The sequence below is a fragment of the Drosophila guanche genome, unplaced genomic scaffold (genome assembly GCF_900245975.1).
Source record: "Drosophila guanche unplaced genomic scaffold, DGUA_6, whole genome shotgun sequence".
Classification (NCBI taxonomy): Eukaryota; Metazoa; Arthropoda; class Insecta; order Diptera; family Drosophilidae; genus Drosophila; species Drosophila guanche.
In genome coordinates, this window is record NW_022995754.1 from 2,704,070 (window position 1) to 2,727,196 (window position 23,127).

Sequence of the window (23,127 nt, forward strand, 5' to 3'; positions counted from 1 at the left end):
CTGTAGCACTCGATTTCAGGGTTCATTCAAATTGTCTTCTGCTTTAGTTGGCCCTCTCTGAATGGCCTACTCGATGTGCAAGGCAAAAGTAGAAAAAGAAATGCAAGCAAATAATGGCTATGATGGCACTCAAAATAAGAGGAGCTCTCCGTTTCGGCTTTCCAGCAAACTGGAGTGGAGGACGAAAGATTGCTGGAGTCACTTTAGGGCATCTTTGGGAGCAGCAGCAGCACCCGAGGTGCTCCACTTCGATGCCCCATTCCATTTGTGCATTTACTTTGATCGAATTTTCATGCTCATTCTTGCCGTGCCTCGTTTTCAAAAGTGTCTTAGTGCCAGCAATAAAATCTTTATTGCATACTTAGTCAAATTGTTGCCTGGAACGGTGGACCGGGGTCTGGGCTCTGGGGTCTGGGGGTTCAGTTCAAGAGCGCCGAGTCAGCGCGGTTCAATTAATTGCAGCTCAAAGTATTGAAAAGTTTTCCGCGAACGCTTGAAAAGTTTTTCCCGAAAGTCATTGCCAATATTCGCGTTGAACTTTGTAGACTGGCGCCAGGGGCAGACACGGCCGCAGTCACTGACATTGCCACACGGATAAATTAATTAAAAAGTGAAAGCGTTGCACGCCCAACGATGCTCTGAGCTCCGCCTAAACGTGTACCTAGTATTTACCGGGGGGAAGGAGAGGCCATTGACACGTCTGTGGTGGCAGGAATCGCGGAACTCATTCGGCAGATCTTCGACTTCGACTTCGACTTCCTTCTGGCTTGTGGGCTGTGCGTGATAATTTTATGCAATTGCGGTCACATTAATGGCTTGAATTCGGTTTGATTTAGGACTGAAGTGCGTGGCGTGGAATTTGCAATTACACTGCTGCCCTCCGCCTGTAATCCCAGTCCACCCCGCTCCTTGCAGGACTTCTTGCCTGAGCGGCGCTGACAGCTCAACTTTGAGGGAGTTGCCTTTACGGCGGCTGTAGCAGCGGTGGGGCACGTGTCGTGCTGTTGGTTTCATGTGATTTATGCCTTTTGGCTCCCGGCCCCGAAAGGCAACACTCGAGTTGCCGAGTTGGCAGGATGTGCGTGCCTACAGTTTTTAATTGCTTTCCCGCTGTGGGGCCCATAACTGAATTATTGATATAGGTCAGGGTGCACCCTCGCACACCCGTTTGCAGCCGTGCAGAACGTGCAGCGCCCCGGACCCTAAGTGAGTTCTTAATAATGGATTTATTGTACTAGGAAATGTATTTATTAAAAGCACAACTGCAAATACGCAATAATTATGGCATAGTCCAATGGCATTCTCAGCTAATTGGATTCGAGAACAATGTACTAGAGCTCCCTCTATGGTCGGGGGGAAGTGTGAGTGAAGTGTGAGTTGTCAGATTCCGAGGAAAAGGCTTAGCGACACACACGATCTGAGGGAATTGTGATGAATCGAATCGATAAATTGAAAATATAATCATAATGCCATCAATATGAAGCGGAATCTTTCATCGGGTTCATTAGTAACTTTGCGACAAGCGGCTTATCCGTAGCAAACTTGACAACAATGTAAGAACGTTGAGCAGAGAGACTTAGGAAGAGCTTTCAAGGGAATCCTAGCAGCAGCAGCAGCAGCAGCAGCTCCCACCACCACTACTCAATGCTAGGCGCACGCACCAGTAACGGTAAACGGTGAACGCTGAGAAGTTATGGGACCAAGGGCACTCCCTGTCCCTGTCTCTCTCTCTCTCTGACACTCTCCTCTCGATAACCAATGAATCAACTGCTTCTGACGAGCACCAAGTTTTTCATTTAAATGTAATGAAAGACATTTTTGGCGTGAAATTGTACAAAGAAATGGCAGGGGGGCAGGGGGCAGGGGTTGAGGGAGTGCGTGTAAGCAAATAACAACAGACAGGCAGGGCACACTTCAAAATGTTCATCTGCACCACACATTCAATTTGAGAAACGGCACAAAAATGTGATAAGATTTATGGGGATTCTTCAAAGCGCTAGGACAGACACAGAGACAGACAGAGGCAGCAAGCAGCCGTTGCCAAAGCGTGAATCTCATAAAACTGGCAGTGAGTGCCACAGCAACAGCAGTACAAGGAGCAACAACAGCAACATCAAGAGCAGTATAAGGAACAGCAGCAACAACAACAACGTCAGCACAAAGAGGAACAAGGAACAACAGCAATACAACGACTTGTCCGCATACCCATTTAACGGTGTCTGCAACGGGATATGGTACATTCGCGTACAAGTATGTTACAAGCAGAAGAGAGTATTTGCGTGGGGCTTTTCAACGTCTTCTCTCGCAACACAAGCTTTGCGCCGGTTACTCTAGGCGCCTCTCTCGCCGATCTTTCGCTCTCGCTTTAATTCGCTCTCGGTCGTTCTTGCTTTGGTGGCTGCTGCCTGGATTGTAGCGAATTTGCCTTGCAGTGAATTCGCCCTTGCTCGTTTTCGCTTTCTCCTAGGGATCGCCACTACTGCATTTTGTTAAATGTATGAGAAAGACAAAACGAAGACTGCGATCCAGAATCCATACTCCCTGCCTTGTCTTATACTTCCTTTATACAAAAACGAGAAAGTTCGACATGCCACAAACAACAACAACAACACACCCCAACATGTTTCAGGGCTAGCACCGCTACAAGTGTGTCGCGTGTGTGTGTGTGTATGTGTGTGTGCCACAATCAGCGAAGCTCACACAGAATGAAACTTTTTGCACACCCGAGTATTTGTTGGGATTGAGTTTAGAAAAGTTCTCGCAAGGCCCGGCTTGGGATGCGTGCCTTACTTTTAGTTCGCGTGAGGTTCCCTCTTCCACACACATCTACTGCCCAGCGGACCCTTTGCCAAGGACTTATTAAGGGGCCCACAATGTGTTGACAGGCTTGGGCAATCAAATAATAAAGTTTTGCTCTCCTGACGTTTGTCTGGCCAAAGTTTCAGCTTGATGTACGAGCCGTGGACCGCAGTCGTCAGTCGAGAGTCGGGAGTGGAGAGAAAGCGCTAACTGCAGCACGTAAAGTGCTTAATCGGCTGGCAAGCATTAGGGTCGGGTTTTCCCTTTTATCCCTTCATCCCTTCATCCATTTTCCCTTGGCCATGTTTCCGGCCTCGCACATCACACATCCAACATTCTCTTGTTGTTGCTGTCGAAAAACTTAATTGATTTAAGCGACGCCAAGGAGTCTGTTGCTGTCGCAAGATAAAGGCACACACCACTTGGCTAAATGTTGCTCCACTTCAACCGGAAGTGTGTTCTATTTTTGTGTATCTATGTATCTATCTATCTATCTGGTGTACAAATACCACTTTGAGTTGCTCAGCATCCTAGGAATATTTTCCTGCTCTGCCTGGCATGGATAATTTGGGAATCAAGTTTATGGCAACTTAAGGCAGGCAACTGGAAAATCATATCTGCTTCGAAACTTGATGAAATCAACCACCCACCCCCACCACTTGTATGTGCTTCACTGGCAACCCTTGACTTAGGCTCAAGACACAAACTGTAATTTGCACTTCACAGTTTGCTGCCAAAGCGAGGGGGAGAGCGAGAGAGAGAGAGAGAGAGATGCAGAGAGAGCGAAAGCTTTCAGTGAAAAGTAAGCAGAGTAGACATGTTCCGTTTTTTTCTCTCTGTTCTGTTGTTGCCTAATTGTAGTAATTTGTTTGCCCCAGGGGACACGAGGCAGCGCAGCGTGAAGTGTCCACGTGCTGTGTGCAAAGTGCAAAATGGATGCTTGAGACTCTGCTAAAGGATTCCTCGATGCTTCGATTCCTCGATGTGTGTTGGCTCCTTTCTGCCTGACTCGTTAAATATTTATTTATGTTTTTACGCTAAGGCACAGGCAAAACACAGGCACAAATCAACAAGTCCATTGCCTTCGGGAACCACTGAACCAGAGTTAGCAGCAGGGGCGAGGGCTCAAGTCCCAGTCCAAGCCGAAACGATACTCAAATTGTTGACTCAAATATATTCTGCGGGCATATTGAATTTGCTGTTTGACTGCCGCAAGCTGTACTTAAAGTTGGCTCACAAAAAAACTCCAGCACATAAAAGACAATCTACGAGGGATAACTGAGGCCTAAAGCCTACAGGCTTTTAGCCTGATCTTTTGCTTTCACTGCCTGACAAGCGTATTAATATTAATGGCCATTCAAAATAAACGCTCAACTCGATTTAAATGCAAATCATCAGCCACATGCTGCACCCTTTGTGCAAATTACAACCAAATAAAGTGCACGCATTAAGCATCGATTCGAACATGGAAAAAGCAACCGGCAAACACACATTTTTTGCATACAAATTGTCGAGAGCCCTTTTGAATGCAGTGACTTTAATTTATTGCTGGCTGCTGGCTGCTGGCCAAATATTTATGTATGCCCCACGCTTTGCAAAAGATGTTCAATGATTCTGTTTTGGTCAGTTCTAAGAAGCAAAAAATATTGCATTCAAATTTGATTCCCTTGTTGCTGTTCGGACTGCCTCAAATGATGCTTTTTGGGAGTTAATCTGTCAGAAAATGCTCGAGAAATTGGAGAATTTCTGCGACACCAAACAGCACTCGGCCACGCAGTTCCGCTCACTGAACTGCGGCTTCGGATGAAAAGTAAATTAAATTTCCATTCCAACTTGCTTATTAATAGCCGCTTTTGATGGCAGCCAAGTGCAAGTCCAAATAGCTTTACGGTTTGTTTTTGTTTGCCTAAGAAAACTAAACTCAAATTTAATTGAAACTCTTGCTGACACTCAAGTTGATGTTGAGTGTGGAAATTAGATCGCTTTAAAAATTACTTGCACTGTATTTAAAACAAAATTGAAACTCGTTTGAAAGGCAGCGGAGAGGCGCATGAAGGGTCCTCAATGTGTGTGTGTGTGTCCGCCTCGCTCCTCTCCCAAAAAATGTATGTACATAGGTGGCATACAGCTAAGAATAAAATACGCGTAGAGCTAACAATAAAAGTGAGTGTGAGTGTAAGTAGAATACAATAGAATGCCTCCGTCTCCGGGTGCTGCTCCTACGAGTAGAATGTCAGCACGCTCGTCTGGTTGCCGCGCACAAACAGGAACGGTGGCATGTCCCGACTGAGACTCTCCAGCCAGGCCATGTACAGCGGTGCGGAGACAATGTTCTTGCGCGGCATGGGCAATGTCATGACCACCAGATCCGACTTGGTGGACTGCTCCCGCAGATACTCGCGCAGGCGCAGATAGCGATTGGTTTTGTCCTGCACGGCCAGCAGATCATCGTCAGTTATGAGTGCTAGACGCGCGGGGAAGCAGCAGAATGGATGAGAACTGCGGCCAGAGACTTGTGGGAGAGACTCTCAAACTTACTCTCATCCTCATTGAGTGTTGCTCTGCTGCTGTTGCCATTCTCTGTGTCCTTTTCGCTCACCACAAAGTCCTTAATGAGCTCATTAAAGAACTGCGTGGATGATTCCAGCGGCTTCTTGGTTATGTCCGGTATCAGCGTCAGGTCAGAGTAGTCGATGCGAAACTTGGACAACAAGCTGGCCATGGAACGCTGCTCAAACTCCAGTTCCGAGTTTTTATTTGCCAGTGCGTAAACCCTACAGAGAAGTGTACAAAAATGGCACTGAGTTTTACTGCGAAATGTGTGTTTGCTGCACATTAATTAATTCAAAGGAAAAACATTTGGGAATGCTTTTTCCGTTTTGGCATGGAATATTAAAGGACTGCGCTAATTCCAGCTTTAAATCAACAGAAAAAACAAGTCACAAATCCCTTGCTTCCCTTTGGATTCAAATGCTTAAATTCACCATTAAAACTGTCTCCCAGTTCCACGCGTTCCAGTACTCACCTCAGCTTGCACGACTGCCAGGTGCGCCGCGTGCTGATGATGTACGGCAGCAGCAGCGTCAGTCCTCCGTCGTCGTAGAGCCACCAGACATCGATGACGGCATGGCTGCGCTTACGCGTAAACTGCGTGAGGTCGCTGAGTATCTCCTTGGGCAGCTCCACACCGCCAGGACCCTTGTAGAGCGAAGCTGGATCATCGTGTTTCAGCTTGGACTTGCGCAGCGTGTTGGGCTGGGGCGTGCCAGGGGCGGAAGCCATAAATAATTAACACAATGCATTTGCCGCTCACACTTACCACCGCATTGGCCGTCTTGGCCTCGAGTGGATCTGGTGAGCCGGAAACATCTTTGGCCTGATTGCTGGCTATAAACGAGAGGTCGCTGGTGCTCGAGGCTGCAGGCAAGAGGGGATTGCAGTCAGTAAGGGCAAGGCAAGGCAGGGCAAAGGATACAATTCATGCCGGACATGCACGGAGGCGAGAGGCAAGTGGAAGCCTTTCAATATTCAATTTTGCTGCTTTATTTGTTGTCCCTAGCGGCACGTGCCATGTGCCATGTGGGGGATCCTAGCAGGGACTCGCAGCAGCAGCTTGGGCTTAGTTTCGTTAATTTGTGGCAAGTTTATGGGCTTAATTGGAACAGCCAACAAGGCAACAGGCAGGGCATTCAAAAGGGTTAAGAAAGAACCGGGCCAGGCACATGCGGCATTCATATTCGTGTACATATATTTACCTAATCAGCCTACAGCAGCCTAACAACATTCCCATTTGCAAGCACTTCAAGGACACGTAAAGCATTAGCCTAAAAACACAACAACTTCACCTGCACCTGCACCGGGCCAGGAGCGCATACGACGCAGACTCTGCTTAAAGCGCACTGCACAAAGGTTGCCCACAACCAAACGGGAAACATGTACCCACGGGGGCATACGTTACGTATACGTAATCACAGATTCGTGGTGGGGGGGGAGTAGAGTTTAGACCTTTGATTGAAACTTCGTGCCACTTGTGGCGGGGGCTTTCATGCTACTTACATTTGACCATCTTCAGGCCGTTCTCCGCGTGGAGCAGGGCCTGGCCAGCGATCCCGCTGCCTTCCTCTGCTTCGGTTTTACGTATTTTGTGGTGCAAAAAGTGGTCGTTGCAGAGTGTTGGGTTAGGTGCGGAATTATTGTGTGTGTGTGGGGGGGGGGGGGGACGGTGTTTCATGCAAAATATAATCAAAGATGGCAATTATTCATTATTCCTGCCGCGAACTGCCGCCATCTCTCACCTTGGGACACGGACACGTTGCGGCTGAGCGAGTCAATGCTGCCACCGAGGCCATTCCGGGCGCTGCTGTCCGCCGCCTGCAGGTCCCCAGAGCTCTCGTTGGGCTGCAGTGTGCGCGGCACTTCCGACACCGTCTTCCAGCCATCCTGCGAGCCCAGCAGCTGCGAGCAGTCCAGTCCCTGGGGCACGCGTAGAATGGCCACCGAGAGGTACATGTCCAGGGCCTAAAGGGGGCAGAGCAGACAGCTGCAGACAGCAGACAGGGACTGAAGCAAGTGCTGGGAGCCTACCTTGTGCATCACATTGAAGTATTGATCCAGCTCCTTGTGCTCGCACGTCTGCCAGTCAGTCTTGTAGCCCAGCAGCAGAATGTTGGGCTTCAGCTTGCCAATGCCTGTGGCCTGCATGAGGGCGCGTGTGCCCGCCTCAAAGTCCTCACCGTCCACCAGCGCGTAGAAGCCCTTGACGCGATGCTTGCGGAACCAATTGGCGGCACGTTCCTGCAGATATGTGCGATACTTTTGGGAGCTGGAGCCGCGCAGCACATGCCCGCAGACGAGCAGCGAGAGGTTCTTGGTCAGCATGTAGGCCAGATCGACCAGCACGGGGCGTGTGTTGGGCAGCCCGGAGAGCACAAGGATCTGCGGACGATAGTTCTTGACGTGCTCCTCGACATTGTTCAGCTGCTGCACGGACATCAGAGCATTCTTGTACGTCTGCGCCTGCGTGGTGGAGCCCCAGTTGACGTCCGGCTTGCGATAGGCCACAATTAAGTACAAAGCCAGCACCACGGAGAACGTGATAAGTGCGGTGGCCCACGAGATGAGAAACATGACAGCCACACAGAGTATGGCGCCCAGCAGACTCAGCCACATGTTGTAATACTGCCAGGAAACAGGAAACACAAGAGGATGATTGAAGGATTGAAGGAGAGGAGCGACTAGAGGGCGTACCTTGAAGGTTGGTCGCCAGCCCACGGGCTTGGCCAGACTGGCGTGGAAGGTGCTAAAGTTGATCAGCATGTAGGCGGCCAAAAAGAAGTTCGAAATGAGCGGCGCAATCAGATTGAGTTCTCCAATCAAAATGAAGCTGTAGAGCAGCGAAAGAAGACAGTTCAAAGAGGGATCTAGAAACCATTTAAAACCCAGCCAGACTTACGCGGAGGCAATGATAAAAGTCAACACATAACCACGCACGGGCTCGTTGTTCTTGCCAAAACCCTTGGCAAACCAGACGATCTTCGGATAGAGTTCATCCTTGCAGAGTGCCTGGGAAAGTAGAGCAAAAGGCAGTCAGTAGTGGCACCGCAAGCGGCAGCTCTGTGCCCACCTGAAACACTTTGGGAGCCGAGACCAAGCTGGCCAACGCCGAGGACAATGTGGCAGCAAAGCAACCGGCATAGATGAGCGGCCCAAAGCCCGAGACCAACTCAATCACCTGGAAGGAGTTTTGCAGCCCGAACTTGCAGTCACCTGTGGGGGCAGAAGGATGCAATTGATTCAGGCAAAGCAGCAGAAGGATCAGCCACCCACCATTTGCACAATCGAGAAACGCAAAGGAGCCATTGATCGCATCCGAAATGTTGCCAGTGGCGTCACGCACCACTGCACCACCGCACTGCAGCACCATAATCAAATACGTGGCAGTGGTTATGACAATGGCCAAGATGGTGCCCTTGGGAATGGATTTCTGAGGGTCCTACAAGCAGAAAAAACATGCAAAAATATATGCAGAGAGAAGTGCTCAGCGACATACCTTCAGATCACCAGAGATATTGGCACCCGCTAGAATGCCTGTGGCAGCCGGAAAGAAGATGGCAAACACCGAGAAAAAGTCATGCTGCACGCCCTTCTCCTCGCGATAATCCGCAAACAGATTGGTGCTGAAGGTGGTGCCTGTTGGGGGCAGAGAAAACTTACAAAACAATCAAGAAAATCCTGCAGCAAGGGGGACTCACCATTGTAGCCCAGAAAACCCTTGGCGCGATCCTCATCGTTCTTGGGTCCAATGAAGGTGCCAATAACAAAGTCCGCAATGGCCACCAGCAGAATGATCAAGAGACCAATTTGCGCCTGGAAAACCGAGAAAAACGAACTCAAAGATTGTTCTTTGGGGGGCCATAATCTATGCATACCTTCGCCTCCCATTCCATGCCAACGACAACGATGATCAGCAGCAGCAGTATGGTGACGCAGCCAATGATGCGCACATCCTGCACACCACCGTCGACAATTTGCCACTCAAAGTCCGTCATCATGGCCAGCATGGACTCGCAGAAGCCAACGACATACATGGCACAGGCGACGGCATTTGCCAGCGAGAAAATGAGGCCAATGGAGCCACCAAATTCGGGGCCCAGCGAGCGGGATATCATGTAATAGGTGCCACCTAGATGGGGCATCAAAACCATTTATAAATGTCTCCAGCAAAGGGCCAAGGCTGCGACTTGGGACTTACCTCCTTTGATGACACCATTAGTGCTTATCGCTGACATCGACAATGCCGTGATGGTCGTGACAGCGGTCGTTGTCAGTATTAATACGAAGCCCTCGATGATGCCCGCCTGTCCCACCACCCAGCTGAGGCGCAGGAAGAGCATCACGCCCCAAATGTTGAGCAGGCAGCGTATGAGCACGCCCTTGATCCAGCCAAATTTCAGGATGCCATTCATGATGCCCGTTTCGGGATCCTGATTCCGCGTCAAGCTGTGCGTGTTCTGTGGGTGGAGATTCCAACATTTTCAATAAAGCTTTCAACAGTTGATAAATGATGCCGCAGGAACTTCGCTTTGCGCCGAGCAAACTCCGGCAGAGCTAACCGCAAACCCAGTGGCAGTTCCGCAGTTCCGCTCCCATCTTGGCTGCAATAATTTCAACAATCTGACCTCCACCCCCCCCTTGAATGCTGCCTAATGTTCTTAATAATTTCTAATCAATTAATCATGCGCCAGTCCCAGCGGTTAAACCAATTGAACCGTTTGAACTCGACAACCCGCCAGCGGCCAATTGGCCGCTGAATCTGCCTCAACAATTTTGAGTTTAATTAGCTTTAAGTCAGCTCTAAAAGGGTGTTGGGTCAATGCTTTCCTTGCTGTGTGTGTCGCGCTGTTGTGCAACGCATTAATTGCCCCCGAAAACAAAGGAAAACAATTTCATTTAGAAGCGAGTCATTGCCAGGCCTTACGTTGCGCCTTACGCCTTACGCCTTCAATTGTCGGCAATCATTGGGGCAAAGTGTGGAAATCAATTAGTGCCAATTGGTGTCATTGCATTTAGATGTTTGCCCCCTGCCTGCCCAGGCTCAAAGTGCGCTCAAAGTGAGTCGGAAAAGTCAGCGGCCTCTGGCTGTCGTCTGAGGTTCGGTTGTCGCAGGACAATTCAGTTAGTGCAATTTTTGGGCCTGCAATGACTGCAACTGACATGAAAAATCCTCGAGGATTTCTTGGGATTTCTCTTCAAGTCACGCGCCAGGCAGGGAGGCGCCACCGCACAGAATCGATTGCCGGATGCTGCGGCGCTCGGCATTGAATTTGCGCAGGATTGAAGGGGGAAAGTACGGGGCGTTGTGCGTATAAATATAAATTTAAATTTGCGAATCGTAAAGCATTCGTATTGTTATTTTATGGCGCCTGCAAAATTGTTATTTGTGACCCTTGGCTGTGGAGGCGTTTACAGCTGCGGCGGCGTTAATATTCATTTCAACCCAAAGGAACACCCAAAAGGATGCAGAGAGAGAGAGGGAACACTCACCTTGCCCGTCAGCGTTGCGTTGTGCAGCTCATCGAGTGTGGGACGGTAGGCCGCCTGAATGGACATCATGTTCCGGTAGTTGTCCAAACGTGGCAGCGCCTCGCGCGTAAAGTGCCTGTCAGTGGAAGTCAGTGGAAGTGGAGACAAAAGTGGCGGCAAAGGGGTAAACTGACCGAAAACTTTTACCATATTTGGTATCGTAGATTTCGCTGTCGAGCAGCTCGCGCTCCTCCTGCGAATCATTGGACTCGTCCGAGTCGCCGCTCCTGGGATCCACCTGAAAGCGTGTCGTCGTCTGCTTCAGATCCCTGAAGCGCGACGGCTTGTCCTTGTCGCGAAAGCTGCTCTTGATGGACTGCCTGCCAATTGGAACAATGAACAAAAGGTTCTACTTTAAGCTACAGGCTTTAATTGTGAGTTTTCTCAGCTGTGGGGGCAATCGATTGGCCTGCGAAAAAGTAATTTAAAATCAATTGGAAACTTGCAGTTTTTGATTGCTGTTCATTGTGCTAGGGTCCTGCCAATGGCCTTGGGCACAGCCACGCAAACCGACTTGCACTTGGCTTTCTTTTTGTGTTGGCGCTATTCCCTGGCCGAGTGGCAGTGACTGGCAGTCTGGCACCCTGCTGATTACACGCGTTCCATAGAGCTCTTTACAAATTCTGGCCATGTTCCTCAAGCAAAAGCAGACAAGTGGCAAGTGGTAGTCGAGTGTGCACACAGCCAGTATGACCCCATCAATGGCCCCAAGATATTTGTGTGATATGATATATGGGGCATGTGTGTGCCTGTCTGTCTGACTCCTTTGGCTTCTATCTGGCTGGGCCGCAGGCTTCAACAATCAAGAGGAAGGCTAGTCAAGGTCGGAGCATGGGCATGGTTGATATCAGAAATTAATTATCAATCTGCGAGCGAGCACAAATCACTTGTTTGAGCGTCTCCTTCAGTGAGTTTAGCATTAAATTATGCAGCCACGATGGCTGCCAATTTGAGCCGATTAGAAGGCATAAGGGAGGAGGGCTGTGGGCTGTGGGCGTGGTTGCCCCATGCGACCAGGAAGAAGGAGCGCCTCACGCTCATCTCAGCGTAACGCATTTCGCGACGAGTGCCTGCCAAGTGGCCAATAAACGGGGCTATAATAAGCATTATCATAAGCCTCATTAACATGGACTTCGACTTGAGGGAGAATTTTGGGACTCTAATGCTTTGGCGCCAGGTGACGTCACATTGAAATGAACATTTTTTGTTTACAACAAACAGAGGAGAACCTCCTGCTCCTGCTGCTCCTTTGGTCACCTACAGTATTCCAACTCAGGTCCATGATGTTTATGCAAATTGCCCGAAGGGAACACAGGCGTAAATGATTGTTATTAGAAAAGTCTGTGATTCGTCGAGTGGCATTGTCTGAATCGGCTTCGAGCTGCAGCGAGCTGACTCCTCGGCTCTTAGCTGCTTTGTCGAGTGTTGAACCTGAGGGTGCCAAAGGTCGTCCAACTTTTTGGGTAACTTGATAGATGCGCGCTGGCAAAAGGCATTGCTGCTGCTGCTGCTGCTGCTGCTGCTGCTGGCCACTCCCAGGGCATTGAGTTCGACTAAATTCCACAAAATTTAATCAATTCTGAATGATGGCCCGGGCCCTGGCTAGTACAAATTGCTGTTGCAGCAAATGTGGCGTGAATGATTAAAAGGCAAAGCAGCCAGCACATTCCACAGACACAAGGAGCTGCCTGGTCTGGGCAATTGCCAGTTATGATGCCAGCAATCTGAATACCCAAAAAATCTACTCACTCATCTGAATATGGGTGCGCGGAAAGGGTGAAGGGCAGGCTGAACCCCGAAGGTAGGCTCATAACTTCTGAGGCATTCCGGAGGCATTTCCGGACAACTTCCTGAGCCCCGCCTTGAACGAGTGCGGAATGTTAGCGCCATAATTACAGGAGGAGGCGACAAAAGCAAAAGCCTCGTTTGATGAAACACTAAACTATTAGCAGAAAATTCAAATGAAAAACTCTCTCTCTCGGAAGAGAAACTTTGCATTCTTTTGCACAATGGACGGCACACTGGGCAAAGGTTGCGGCACCCCAAAAACCGCACCCGAGATGGAGACAACGAGATGGATGGGACCCAATACCCCGCATCCCGCACTCACCTCTGTTGCCTAGGCTGGTGTTTGTTCAGCATTTGGGTGGCATCGAAGGCGTCGTCCTCGAGTAGGTCTCCCTCGATGTTTGTCAGCCGGCGGTAGACTTCGTGTTGTCCCTGGCTGTCGCCGGTTCCGTCGGCCAGCCCCGTTGGGGGTGCGGGCGCCTGTGTCTTGCGACTATTGCCGTTGACCGGATTCACTTGGAACCTATTCGGGGGTCGGTCGGAGGCCGATCCCAGCTCAAAAGAGGTTGTGTCCGACATTGTTGTGTTTGTGTTTGTGTTTGTTTGTTGGGACGTGGATTGGTGTTCAGATTGTGGGTCTGTGTATGGGTCTGGGTCTGGTTCTGGCTGTATCCTCGCCTAGGGGAGTGTTGTTCCTTCTTTGCGGTTTCCGTATGCGGCCCGCTTGGAGCTCCTGCTCTTCGTATTCAATCGTTGTATCCGGCTCTGAACCCATTCACTGTGGCTAATTGTGTATATATAAGCCTCCGTTCTTTGTGTCCTTTTCGTCGGTCTGTGGGGCAAAAGCAAAATCAGAACATCCGTTACTTGCGATTAAAGTCGCTCTCTCTCTCTCTCTCCACGCGGCGCCCTAAGCTTAAAGCTACTCAAAATCTGCAAAGAGAAAGAGGAAAAGAGAAAAAAAGATGCACATAAATCAAACTGAATAAAAATCTCATCAAAAATTCCTATTTCTATTCCTATTCCTATTCCCGTTACCCAGGCTCAACAGAATTTGCTGAATCAGTAAGTGGGCGAAACCACAAAACGAAGAGGCCCAGGCCCAGGCCCAGGCCCAGGCTCATTCATAACAAATTCACATTCGCATTCATACCATAGTTCTATAATACCTCTCGGGCCAGCTCCCTACTTGACGAGAGAAAAGTTGTTCCTGTGTGTTCAAAACAAAGTCTTGTCTTCTTTGCCGTTGTGTCTTGTTTCTGTTTGGATTACTTGCTGAGCCCCTTATTTGCAGCTTTTACACTTTTTTTTTATAAATTCTTATATTTAAGGAACAAACACAAAAGGGAAAAGTTACCTGAAGCTGCATTGGTCTTGCATGTAAGAATTGCGGCACTTGGCTTGTGCATGAAATTCGTTTTCTGTGTTTATTCTTCTAACCGCTCACGCACACACTAGCTGCAGGCGAAGCTTTTCAAGCAAGTTCAATCATGTTTGTGCTGGATCAATGCGCGAGCTTTCAGCTCAGCTGCAATTTGCTTGCACTTGCACTGATCCAGTGTGTTGTTGTTTTTTTTTCGTCACCGCTCACAGCTAGCTGTTTCCCCGCTCAGAGCTTTCACTTGTGCATGCACACAAGAACTCAGCCTGCCTTAATTGTTGTTGTTGCGGAAGAGCGTAAAAGCTCTCCATGCAACGATTAAAGCAAACGAAACGCAGTGCAGCCGCGGGGCTTGAGCCTGTGGCTGTCTCTGTCTCTGTCGCTCGACTAAAAATAGCTGCTGGGGGCAATTGATGCAAATTAATCATGATTAGTTCCCCGTTGCGGTTGCCAGGTGCGATGCCTGACAAATGTGTGTGTGACGGCTTTGTTCTTCTTTTTGGAGAAATTCAAAACCATAAGCCCAAAAGGAGTCGCTGTGCCGCCAGCTGATGACAGTTGTCGGAGGCCATTTGTCACGGGAAACGGCGGCAGCGTGGCAGCGGAACGGACTACATGTGCGATTTATGGGTCAAGTTGGAGGCGACAAGTGCGAAAGGCAACAAAAGCCCAACAATTAGCATAACAAAAACGCCCAGCAGCAGCAGCGGCAGCAGCATAATGGAAGAGTCAAACAATGGCGAGCGAAACGTAGGCGTGGGGGGGGCAAGGCAATTACGCCAATTACGACATTTTTACAGAATTTGTGGGAACTTTGTTCAGCTGGGGATCAGAATTTGCACGAATTTATTGTGGCAATTAAGAACCTAATTCGAGAGTCCGATGGGAGCCAGTCCCCCACACCACCCGCCTGGGCAGTTGCAGCAAACTTCGAGATTCGAGATTATCAGCGAGTGTCACCTGTTGACCCCAACACAGAGACTACTGCAGGCCATGACCTGATAAGGCGAGCAAAGTTTCGAAGCCATCAGCCATCGGTTGCTGGCCCCAGGCACTTAGCGCCCAGCGCCACCCACTCCTGTCTCAGGTCTGTGCCAAAGTTTTGCTGTGTTCTGATTAATTGGGCCATGAAACTCATTCTGCTCAAACATCAAAGGGAGCCGAGGCTCCGTTTAACAACCCATTCCCGAGTCTGGCAAAGGAAATTGTAGATTGTAAAAAAAAAACAACAACAGCGTATCTGAATAATTGTTGACACTGCCACATCCGCTTAAAGGGCTACGGGCTCCAATGGGGCAATCTCTTCACCGATTGCGATTGCGATTGCGGCAGGACTGTGATTCCGGCATCCTGCTTTTCCATTGCCTATTTACTGTCGAATGGGTTTTCGGCGGGCTTTTTCTTTTCATTGCCCAATTCAACGCCCATTCGCGTTTCAATTGCTTCAATAAAATACGTTTTCGTTTTTCTCTTTCTTTCTTTTTTATAACTTGTTCTGCGGCCCCGAATTAAATGCCGGCTTTAATGGCACTGGCGCCAATTCCCCCTGCCCTTCCGCTGAGTATTCCAACGAAGTCCTTGAAGACATATGAAAAAGGATTCGTTCAGGTGCAGTCGTCACGGAAATCTTTAAGCCTTTCTCTTGGACATCATTTGTAGGCGGATTACATCAATGCTGAAGGACATGCCATAACTTGTTGTAAAAGGCCGCCATAGCCGTAGGCAGGGGCACTCAATTCCATTCACACCAGTCGCAAAGTCAAGTCAGAGGTCATCAAAACGAAAGTGCCTACAAATTTTATTGCACGACCTCAATTACAAGATGCTCGGCAGAAGAAAGAACAAACACAGAGCGCCGCAGCCGTAAAACATATCCAAAAATGACGACGTCGTCAGGCGTGGGACTAGCAAAAAGGCGTGGCCAAGGGACCCAAACCTAATGACCAGACATCAAGCACATCAGCATGTCACGCAATGTATGTACGTGTCATTGGCTGATGTCCTGCGCCATTGCAGGACATATTGCCTCATATTGATATCAATCGTTTTTATACACAAACTTTTTTCTGACTGATGCCAGCCAGATGACAGGAAGGTCAGCTGGGTTGGCTCTGCCGAAAGAAGGTTTGGGTGTGTGTTTGTATCTATGCAGCCAGGATACGCATCAAAGAGGATTAACAAGGCAAAGACCCAGGATGATAGTCGCCAGATAAAGAGGAGCAGCGACCAGAGCAGCGGGCGGAAGAGTGGATGGCAAAGTGTCAGAAACACACACACAGCAAAAGCGAAAGCAAAAGCGAAAGCAAAAGTTGCGCAAGTCAAGCGTGTTTGATCCGCATTGTATTACATTACTCTCTGTCCCGTGTCCGCCTCCGCCTACATCAAAAATGTCCCAAAAAACAAACAAAAAACCAACAAAAACTAGCAACAACAACTAGCCGGCCGGCCGGCCAAGGGAGACGCGTGGAATGTCGGAAAAATGCAAAGTGGCTTTTGGGGGGCTGTGCCCGAATAATGCAAACGGTTTAGTAATAAGCCAGAATGGCTGTCCATTTTGGCTGGCAGGCTAATTCCCTTAGCCCACACTTCCGCATCAGGCACAAAGGGTTGTTTGTTTGTTTGTTTCTTGCCCGAGGATTTGGCCATACTTAAGCGATAAAAGAAGCTGCAAACAGACAGCCATTTAGACGTTGTCAGCGTAGAGAGAAATGACGCAACATTTGTCGTGTCCAAAGGAGAGACATTAACAGCTAACAGAAATCTGAGCTAATGCACTATTTAGTGCTGCATTCCTGTTTAAGGCATTTTGTGCTAGTTTGCGCCACTTCATTGCCACTTTTAAATGGTGCCAGACAATCGATTTCGTTTTTTATTTCGATTTTACCAAGACCAGGGGATACTCTCTCTCTCTCATTTGCCACAAACCGCCTGCAAATTATTCTTTAAGCATACCAAAAACTAATTTCTTATTTCTTTCTGGCTATCTTTGGTTTTCTTGGTACACTTCCCCAACCCAACCCATGTTCTCGCACTCAAACTTGACCCAATTGCAAGCGAGAGTCGCCATAAACAGGCAGCGGCAACCGTTTTGGCGATGTCTCAATTAAGACTGCATCGAAATGAGGCAAAGCACAAGTCCGTTTTAGTGCTCGAGCTACTGCCATAACCATGAAATCCAAATGATCAATCATTTAGGCTTTAATGCAATTTGTAAACCAACTTTTAGCAGAAGAAATAAGTCCAAGTAGAGCTTGGTAGAATATTTTTTGCAATTCTGTCTGCCAAAGTGGATTTCCTTGACGCACATGCTGTGTAGGTTATTGTCAATGTCTGAATCATTCTCACTCGTGTCTGGTGTCTGATTGCAACTGGGTTAGGCTGCTGCCAAAGAGAGTTGTGGGCTTCTCGTGATCAAACGAATGTAAATGGCTCCCACACGACACTCAGTCACACACCAGTTAGGGAGAGAAAAGCAAAAGCCGCATTTCTAGACACAATTTTGCACTACTTTACATGACGTTAATAATAAGTTTTAAGCCAAGGCTTATGGCTGCAGTCCTTTTGCTAGTACGTGGAAGGATCAGCAGTGGCCGCCCCCAGCAGCAGTTGCCATTTTTGGTTATTTATTTCATATGGTTTTTCGGTTATAAATTTCAAATGAAAAGCGCCATAAATAATATTTCGTGGGCTTTTTTATGCCGCAAACAGAAGAAGTCCACAGGGCACGGGGGTTGACTTATTTTTTTATGATTTAAAGTCGTAAAGTGCGAGACGCCGGCAAGTATTTACGACTCGGAAATGGAAATATTATGCCTTTGGGGTAAGTAACCCAGCTGACTGCCGGCACTCCAAGGGGTTCCAGAAAGTGGAACACTTTCTCTTGCTTTTGGCTCATTTGTGGCAACATAAATTAAGTGCAAAGGCAAAGGAAAATCAAAAAGGTTCATAAAAGGTTCATATATGTATGGAAAATAACTTGGAAGTGGACAACGCATGTCCTTTATGAGATTATGACATTCGCAGAAAAATACGAAAGTTCGACAAAACCCCCACTCGGATTTCCAACAAACGAAAAGGCAGACAAACAAAAACAAATAAAAATCGAAATGACTGTTTTAATAACCAAAGAAACCAAAAGCCAAAAATTCGCGGAACTTTTGATGGCAATCGATGAATATTCGTCACTCGCTCGCTCTTTCACTCCGACTATTTGCTGAAGCGGCAAAAAAATGCATTTGAGTCGTGCTGATTGTTCAGTTCTTTACTCAACTGGCGGGGGGCTTTACTTATTATTTAAGCTGTGCCACCTGCCCTGAGACGGCGTCTCACATGGAATATTGTCGCCTTAGCCGCCAGCTTAATGACCGCCTAAATGTGCCATGAAAATGGATATCGGTCATGTGCGAATTTGTGTCTAGCTTCTAGCGGCTGCGGGGTGCCCCATCGTGTCCCCAGTTGTCAGCTAATGCCGCTCACATGACTAGAATGCAGAGGTTTAGCATTGAGCGACAGCTGCAGGTTGCACTTTCTGACACATTAACACGTACATAGAGGTTTACATATTTACATACATTTTTACATACGTTGTACGTGGCTTGGGTGCATTGACGTAAGCACTGATTTTTTTTGGGCACTCCTAAAAGACCAGCTTATGCCGAAACACTCTCTAGATGCTGCAATTTCCAAGCTGCACTTCCTTCCAGCTGAATGCTTACATCGGGCTACAAATATTTTATGTAATTTCTGTAGAGCATTTCTTTACCATCACAAACCAAAAGTAGGCTTCAAAGTGGCTTATGATGAAACAGCAATAAATACAAATACAAATAAAAATAAAAACACAAATCCTTTCCTATTAAATTATACACCTGAAGAGACTCTTCAGTTGAGAGTGCCGCTCTGTGCTGTGTGGGCTTCAATGAGCATGGCAGTGCTCAGGTGTCAGAGGCCAATGGCAATGCCAATGCCGTAAATTATGTAAAACTTTTGCTGGCAAATAGGCCACGTTAATACCCTCTCTCCGCAAAAACTGTTGCCACACATGGGCACGTTCTCTCAATTAATTTGTGTGGATCTGTGCATGGGAACAAAATATATCCAACTTTTGTGCGGCCAATTAGGAAACGCTAAGCCGGCTCTAATCAGCAACTGATGCGCTGGCCTGGCCCTAGCTCTGACACCCAGTACGGGGTTGCGGGGTGCCCAAAAACCCGTCTCCATTTCAGGTTTACTATGCAAATTTAAAGGTCTACTATGTGCCGCAACCACTTGGCATAAACAAACATTAAAATAATATCAAATAAATGCAAACGCGAGTGCGGGAACGAAACAAAATATTGATAAGCAAATTCCATAACTTTCCATAACATAACCTTTGAAAATATATATGCAAAACGTTAACACATGAACAATTCGGTTGAAAATGTAGTTCCAAGAAAAATAAATCTGCGGTCTACCGTTTAAAGCTCTCTCCCCCGCCAGGAGAGCTTTTGGGGGGATAGACAGAGACGGGTAGAATCCCGCACTATAATCCACATAATTTCACAGGTCATTGCACGGATTGTGCGGCTGATTCACGAACTTTGCTTTTAGATAGACTTCTGCCGTTTCGTACTTTAGAAGGTTCTAAGATGCGCTGAGAACAAAGCGAATAATACGATAAATACAAAGCAAACCTAAGCCAGAGTATATACTATACGTGTAGGCATTGTGAAATTCAAGTTTCTGGCCGCAACAAAGCAAGAAAAGAAAAGAAAAGAAGAGGAGAGAGAGAGAGAGAACAGTTTACCTGGCCAATTGGCCTGCCATTAGTTGGGATTCAACGCAAAATGCTTGTACATAAAAACAGATACATATTGTATATACAATATACATCTTTCAGTTGAGAAACGTGTAACCCATTAGCCAACCATCCATCCAAGCAGCCAGCAAACATCAAAGCAAACGTCTGGGGCTTCGGTTCCTCTCTTATCTGAAATTCTTGGCGCTATGGCACAGTGGGGTCACATTTCTGGACAGCATAAAAGGGGAGCCATGCAGCTGGAGCTGGACTGCCGCTGATGTTGGATTTGGATTTCTTTATGAATTATTTTTTGCGGAATTTTTGGCTGTGCCGGCACACGCTTCACATTCACTTTGATTAGCGCATTTCCTAACGAAAAATATGCCTTTACTTTTGCTCGACACACGCCCACGTTGCCACGTCTTTGCATCGTTTCTGCCTTTCCGTCAATTGTCATAAATCTTGATTAAACGTGCAAAAGACAAAAGGCGACAAAAAAAAAAAACGGTGAAAATTGTCAACGCTGCAATGCAGCGTGGCTCTTGATTCCGTGACTTGGGCTGACCGCTTTGCATAATTTTCAGGCATTCATAGAGACCCATTTCCGCCGTGGTCCACCTTCACTATGAGTATTGTACCTCTCGACTACCTCGCCCAGACTGTCGCTAGTCGCCAAGTGAGTGCCATTCCCATTCCCATTTCCATTCCCATTCCCATTCCCATCCATCTATGCACATTTTGCTCAACTAACTATAGTATAACCGAGCCACTCGGTCGCTTTTGTCAAGGTTCGCAAGGTCAATGATTTGCGAGTATTAGTTTGAGGTTTTTTGTTCTGTTTGGTTCTGTTGTGATCCGTCCCACTGCTGTTGTCATTATTGTCTGTGGCTGACAAGAAAAGCCTCTTGGATCAGCTAGCGCCAGCGCCTCCTACCTCCTGGTCCACCAACCACCCAGAACCAGACGCCGCACAGACAGTCAGGCATTCGGGCAGTCCGGCAGTCTGGCAGTCGAGCGCTGCATTTCCATTAGTTATATTGTGTCAATGGCTCGGCAAATGGACAAGTTAATCGAGGCATGTGTTCGTTTTGCCTTTATCCGCTCTGACAGTCGCTGTGCTCCGATCCGAACTGGAATTTGTCAGTCCATTCATCGGTGTGTTTGTGTGTGTGTATATAGGACACGACCTTCAAATGCAACCCCCAAATGAATGTGGGTCCAGGTTAGGGGTTGGATGGCAGCAACCCTGCAGCAGGATTTGCTGACTGCTTCCGGGCAGCTGCTGATAATTTTATTGAAGTTTTGTGCAGGTGAAAGGATTACAGCCAGAGCATAATTAAACAATTGTTGACAGGCCACAAATAAATCCGATTTATTCAATTAAAATTAAATCTCGAGATTCCATAATATCCTTGGGACTTGGGACTTGGGACTTGGGACTAATTAATTTACTACACAAAATGTAGCTAAGAAAACGTCTGCTGGCATTTGTGACACGTGCCAAAGTGAAAATGTGAATTTAAATCCAAGCTACTATATGGGACCCCAAGAGACCCGACAAGTGACCGCAAGTGACTGGGGGAATGTCATAACAGCGTCAGTAAAACAATGATCTATGCCCATGCATACCCTTACCCTGTCTCTGGGCCCTAAAGACAAATTGCCCGTTCCATTGGATCGTGCAGTAAGAGCAGCAGCAGCAGCAGCAGCACCACTTGTTGTATTTCCTCATATTTTACAAGTTTGATGAGACAGAGTGAGTAGCCCACCCGGAAAAGCCGCTAATAGCTTTCAAGTTCAAGTGCACTCGAGGCACTTGTTGGTGCAGTGGCCAGTGGCACAAACACTAAACATGAATTGGAATTTACAACCCACAAAGAAATCTCAAATCTTAACTTTCATAACTTGCTGTCACAATGGAAGGTTTATTAAATTACAGCCAAACAGAGTAGAGACAAAGGCAGAGCCACATTATTCTCGGAGCGTAACGAGGCAGATAGAAGCATAGAAAAATAGTTAGACAAAAGCCAGTGGAAAGCGCAGCTGGCTGGCACAATATTTGGCTTTAAAGTAAATAAATATTCTGTATACGCAGACAGACACACTCTCGCATGAACTCACCTAAAATCGCTTTTGGAAAGTAGAATCCAGCTGCTTGCCTGGCAATTAATTAATATCTGCGATCTACGAAAGCAAGAGTCGTATAATTTTAAATGAATTTATAGAAATTTTTGGTTGATTTTCGATTTTGTATTTTATTTATTCACTTGGCACACACACACCATTCACACACACACACACACACACACACACACAACACGCTCTCCCCGTGCCACTCATCGGCAAACATTTGCTCTCTGCCAGCGGGTGGAATGGCAGCTCCCAGGCGGTGTGCTTACAAATAATTATTATCAGCTCCACGACCCACTTGAAATTCCCCAAATGTACTTTCCACAAATTGAATGTGTTTCGATTTTTATGTTGGATGTACAAAAGGGCAGAGTCACTTTTTTTTCTGGTCGCTTTCACGCAGCTTTAAATACAAATTTAGTTATGTATGTAACTGTAATGTGCCACTGCACCCGTTTCCAAATGTAATTAAATGTGTTACGAAGCGTCTAACGGTACTCCGCGATCGATCGGCTTGACTGATCAACGTCAACGAAAGGTGGGGCCTGGAAGACGCGACCTTTACTGTTTTCTTTTTTTGGCACACAACAAATCTAGCTGTAAAATGCAACTCACACTTGCCTCTTGGCTGACTTGTTTCAAAAATAAATATCTATTTTTTATGCAGACACCCAAAATAAACGTATCGCAATGGGAGTCCAATGTTTACTACCGCACGAGACACGGGGGCCAATCATCAAGAAATCAAGAAATCAACAAACAAACTTAAAACGTGGCGACTGCGCGGCGTTGCTCCGATCGGAGGAACATACAGATTTTAGAGTCGGCGAAAGACTGAAACGAGCTAACGGAGGGTAGATCGAAATATCAAGCCAATTCGCCTCAGTTGTGCGCCCGCGGCGAACAAACACAAACGAAACCGAACGATGAGTCTTCGGCAAAGCCAAACAAAGCATAGCAAACACACACACACACACACGAACGTACGACCCGGGTCTTATGTGTGTTTGTATGTATGCGAGTATGACGTGATCGATTCCCGAAGTTGCCGGCGTGCTCTAAAAAATTCCACTTCATGCACATGGCATTGGATGGCATGGCCGATCATGGTGCCTGGGAGAGTTTGAGTTGGAAGTTGAAGTTGATGTTGAATGTGGCATGGGAA

At 47.5% G+C, this 23,127-nt stretch overlaps 1 protein-coding gene across 4 annotated transcripts in view; it reads right to left on the reverse strand.

Moving 5' to 3' along the window:
- Positions 1–4,823: 4,823 nt before the first annotated feature.
- The window catches only part of LOC117589346 (bumetanide-sensitive sodium-(potassium)-chloride cotransporter), a 213,839-nt gene continuing 195,535 nt past the window's right edge, over positions 4,824–23,127 (reverse strand). Inside the window, exons 1-20 of one of the 4 annotated variants that reach the window (XM_034281206.1) lie at positions 22,578–22,780; positions 12,992–13,501; positions 11,016–11,201; positions 10,843–10,957; positions 9,551–9,809; positions 9,228–9,481; positions 9,051–9,165; positions 8,849–8,988; positions 8,626–8,791; positions 8,423–8,565; positions 8,252–8,361; positions 8,047–8,182; positions 7,384–7,977; positions 7,095–7,317; positions 6,856–6,921; positions 6,645–6,698; positions 6,119–6,216; positions 5,825–6,054; positions 5,338–5,573; positions 4,824–5,263 (exon numbers count right to left, since the gene is read on the reverse strand). In XM_034281206.1, coding sequence (XP_034137097.1) covers positions 5,019–5,263; positions 5,338–5,573; positions 5,825–6,054; positions 6,119–6,216; positions 6,645–6,698; positions 6,856–6,921; positions 7,095–7,317; positions 7,384–7,977; positions 8,047–8,182; positions 8,252–8,361; positions 8,423–8,565; positions 8,626–8,791; positions 8,849–8,988; positions 9,051–9,165; positions 9,228–9,481; positions 9,551–9,809; positions 10,843–10,957; positions 11,016–11,201; positions 12,992–13,248 — 3,627 coding nt within the window. In that variant the 5' untranslated portion in view covers positions 13,249–13,501; positions 22,578–22,780 and the 3' untranslated portion in view covers positions 4,824–5,018. Of the gene's footprint in view, positions 5,264–5,337; positions 5,574–5,824; positions 6,055–6,118; positions 6,217–6,644; positions 6,699–6,855; positions 6,922–7,094; positions 7,318–7,383; positions 7,978–8,046; positions 8,183–8,251; positions 8,362–8,422; positions 8,566–8,625; positions 8,792–8,848; positions 8,989–9,050; positions 9,166–9,227; positions 9,482–9,550; positions 9,810–10,842; positions 10,958–11,015; positions 11,202–12,991; positions 13,606–22,577; positions 22,781–23,127 lie in introns of those variants that run through there. The other 3 variants (XM_034281205.1, XM_034281209.1, XM_034281203.1) reach the window with 3 other exon arrangements.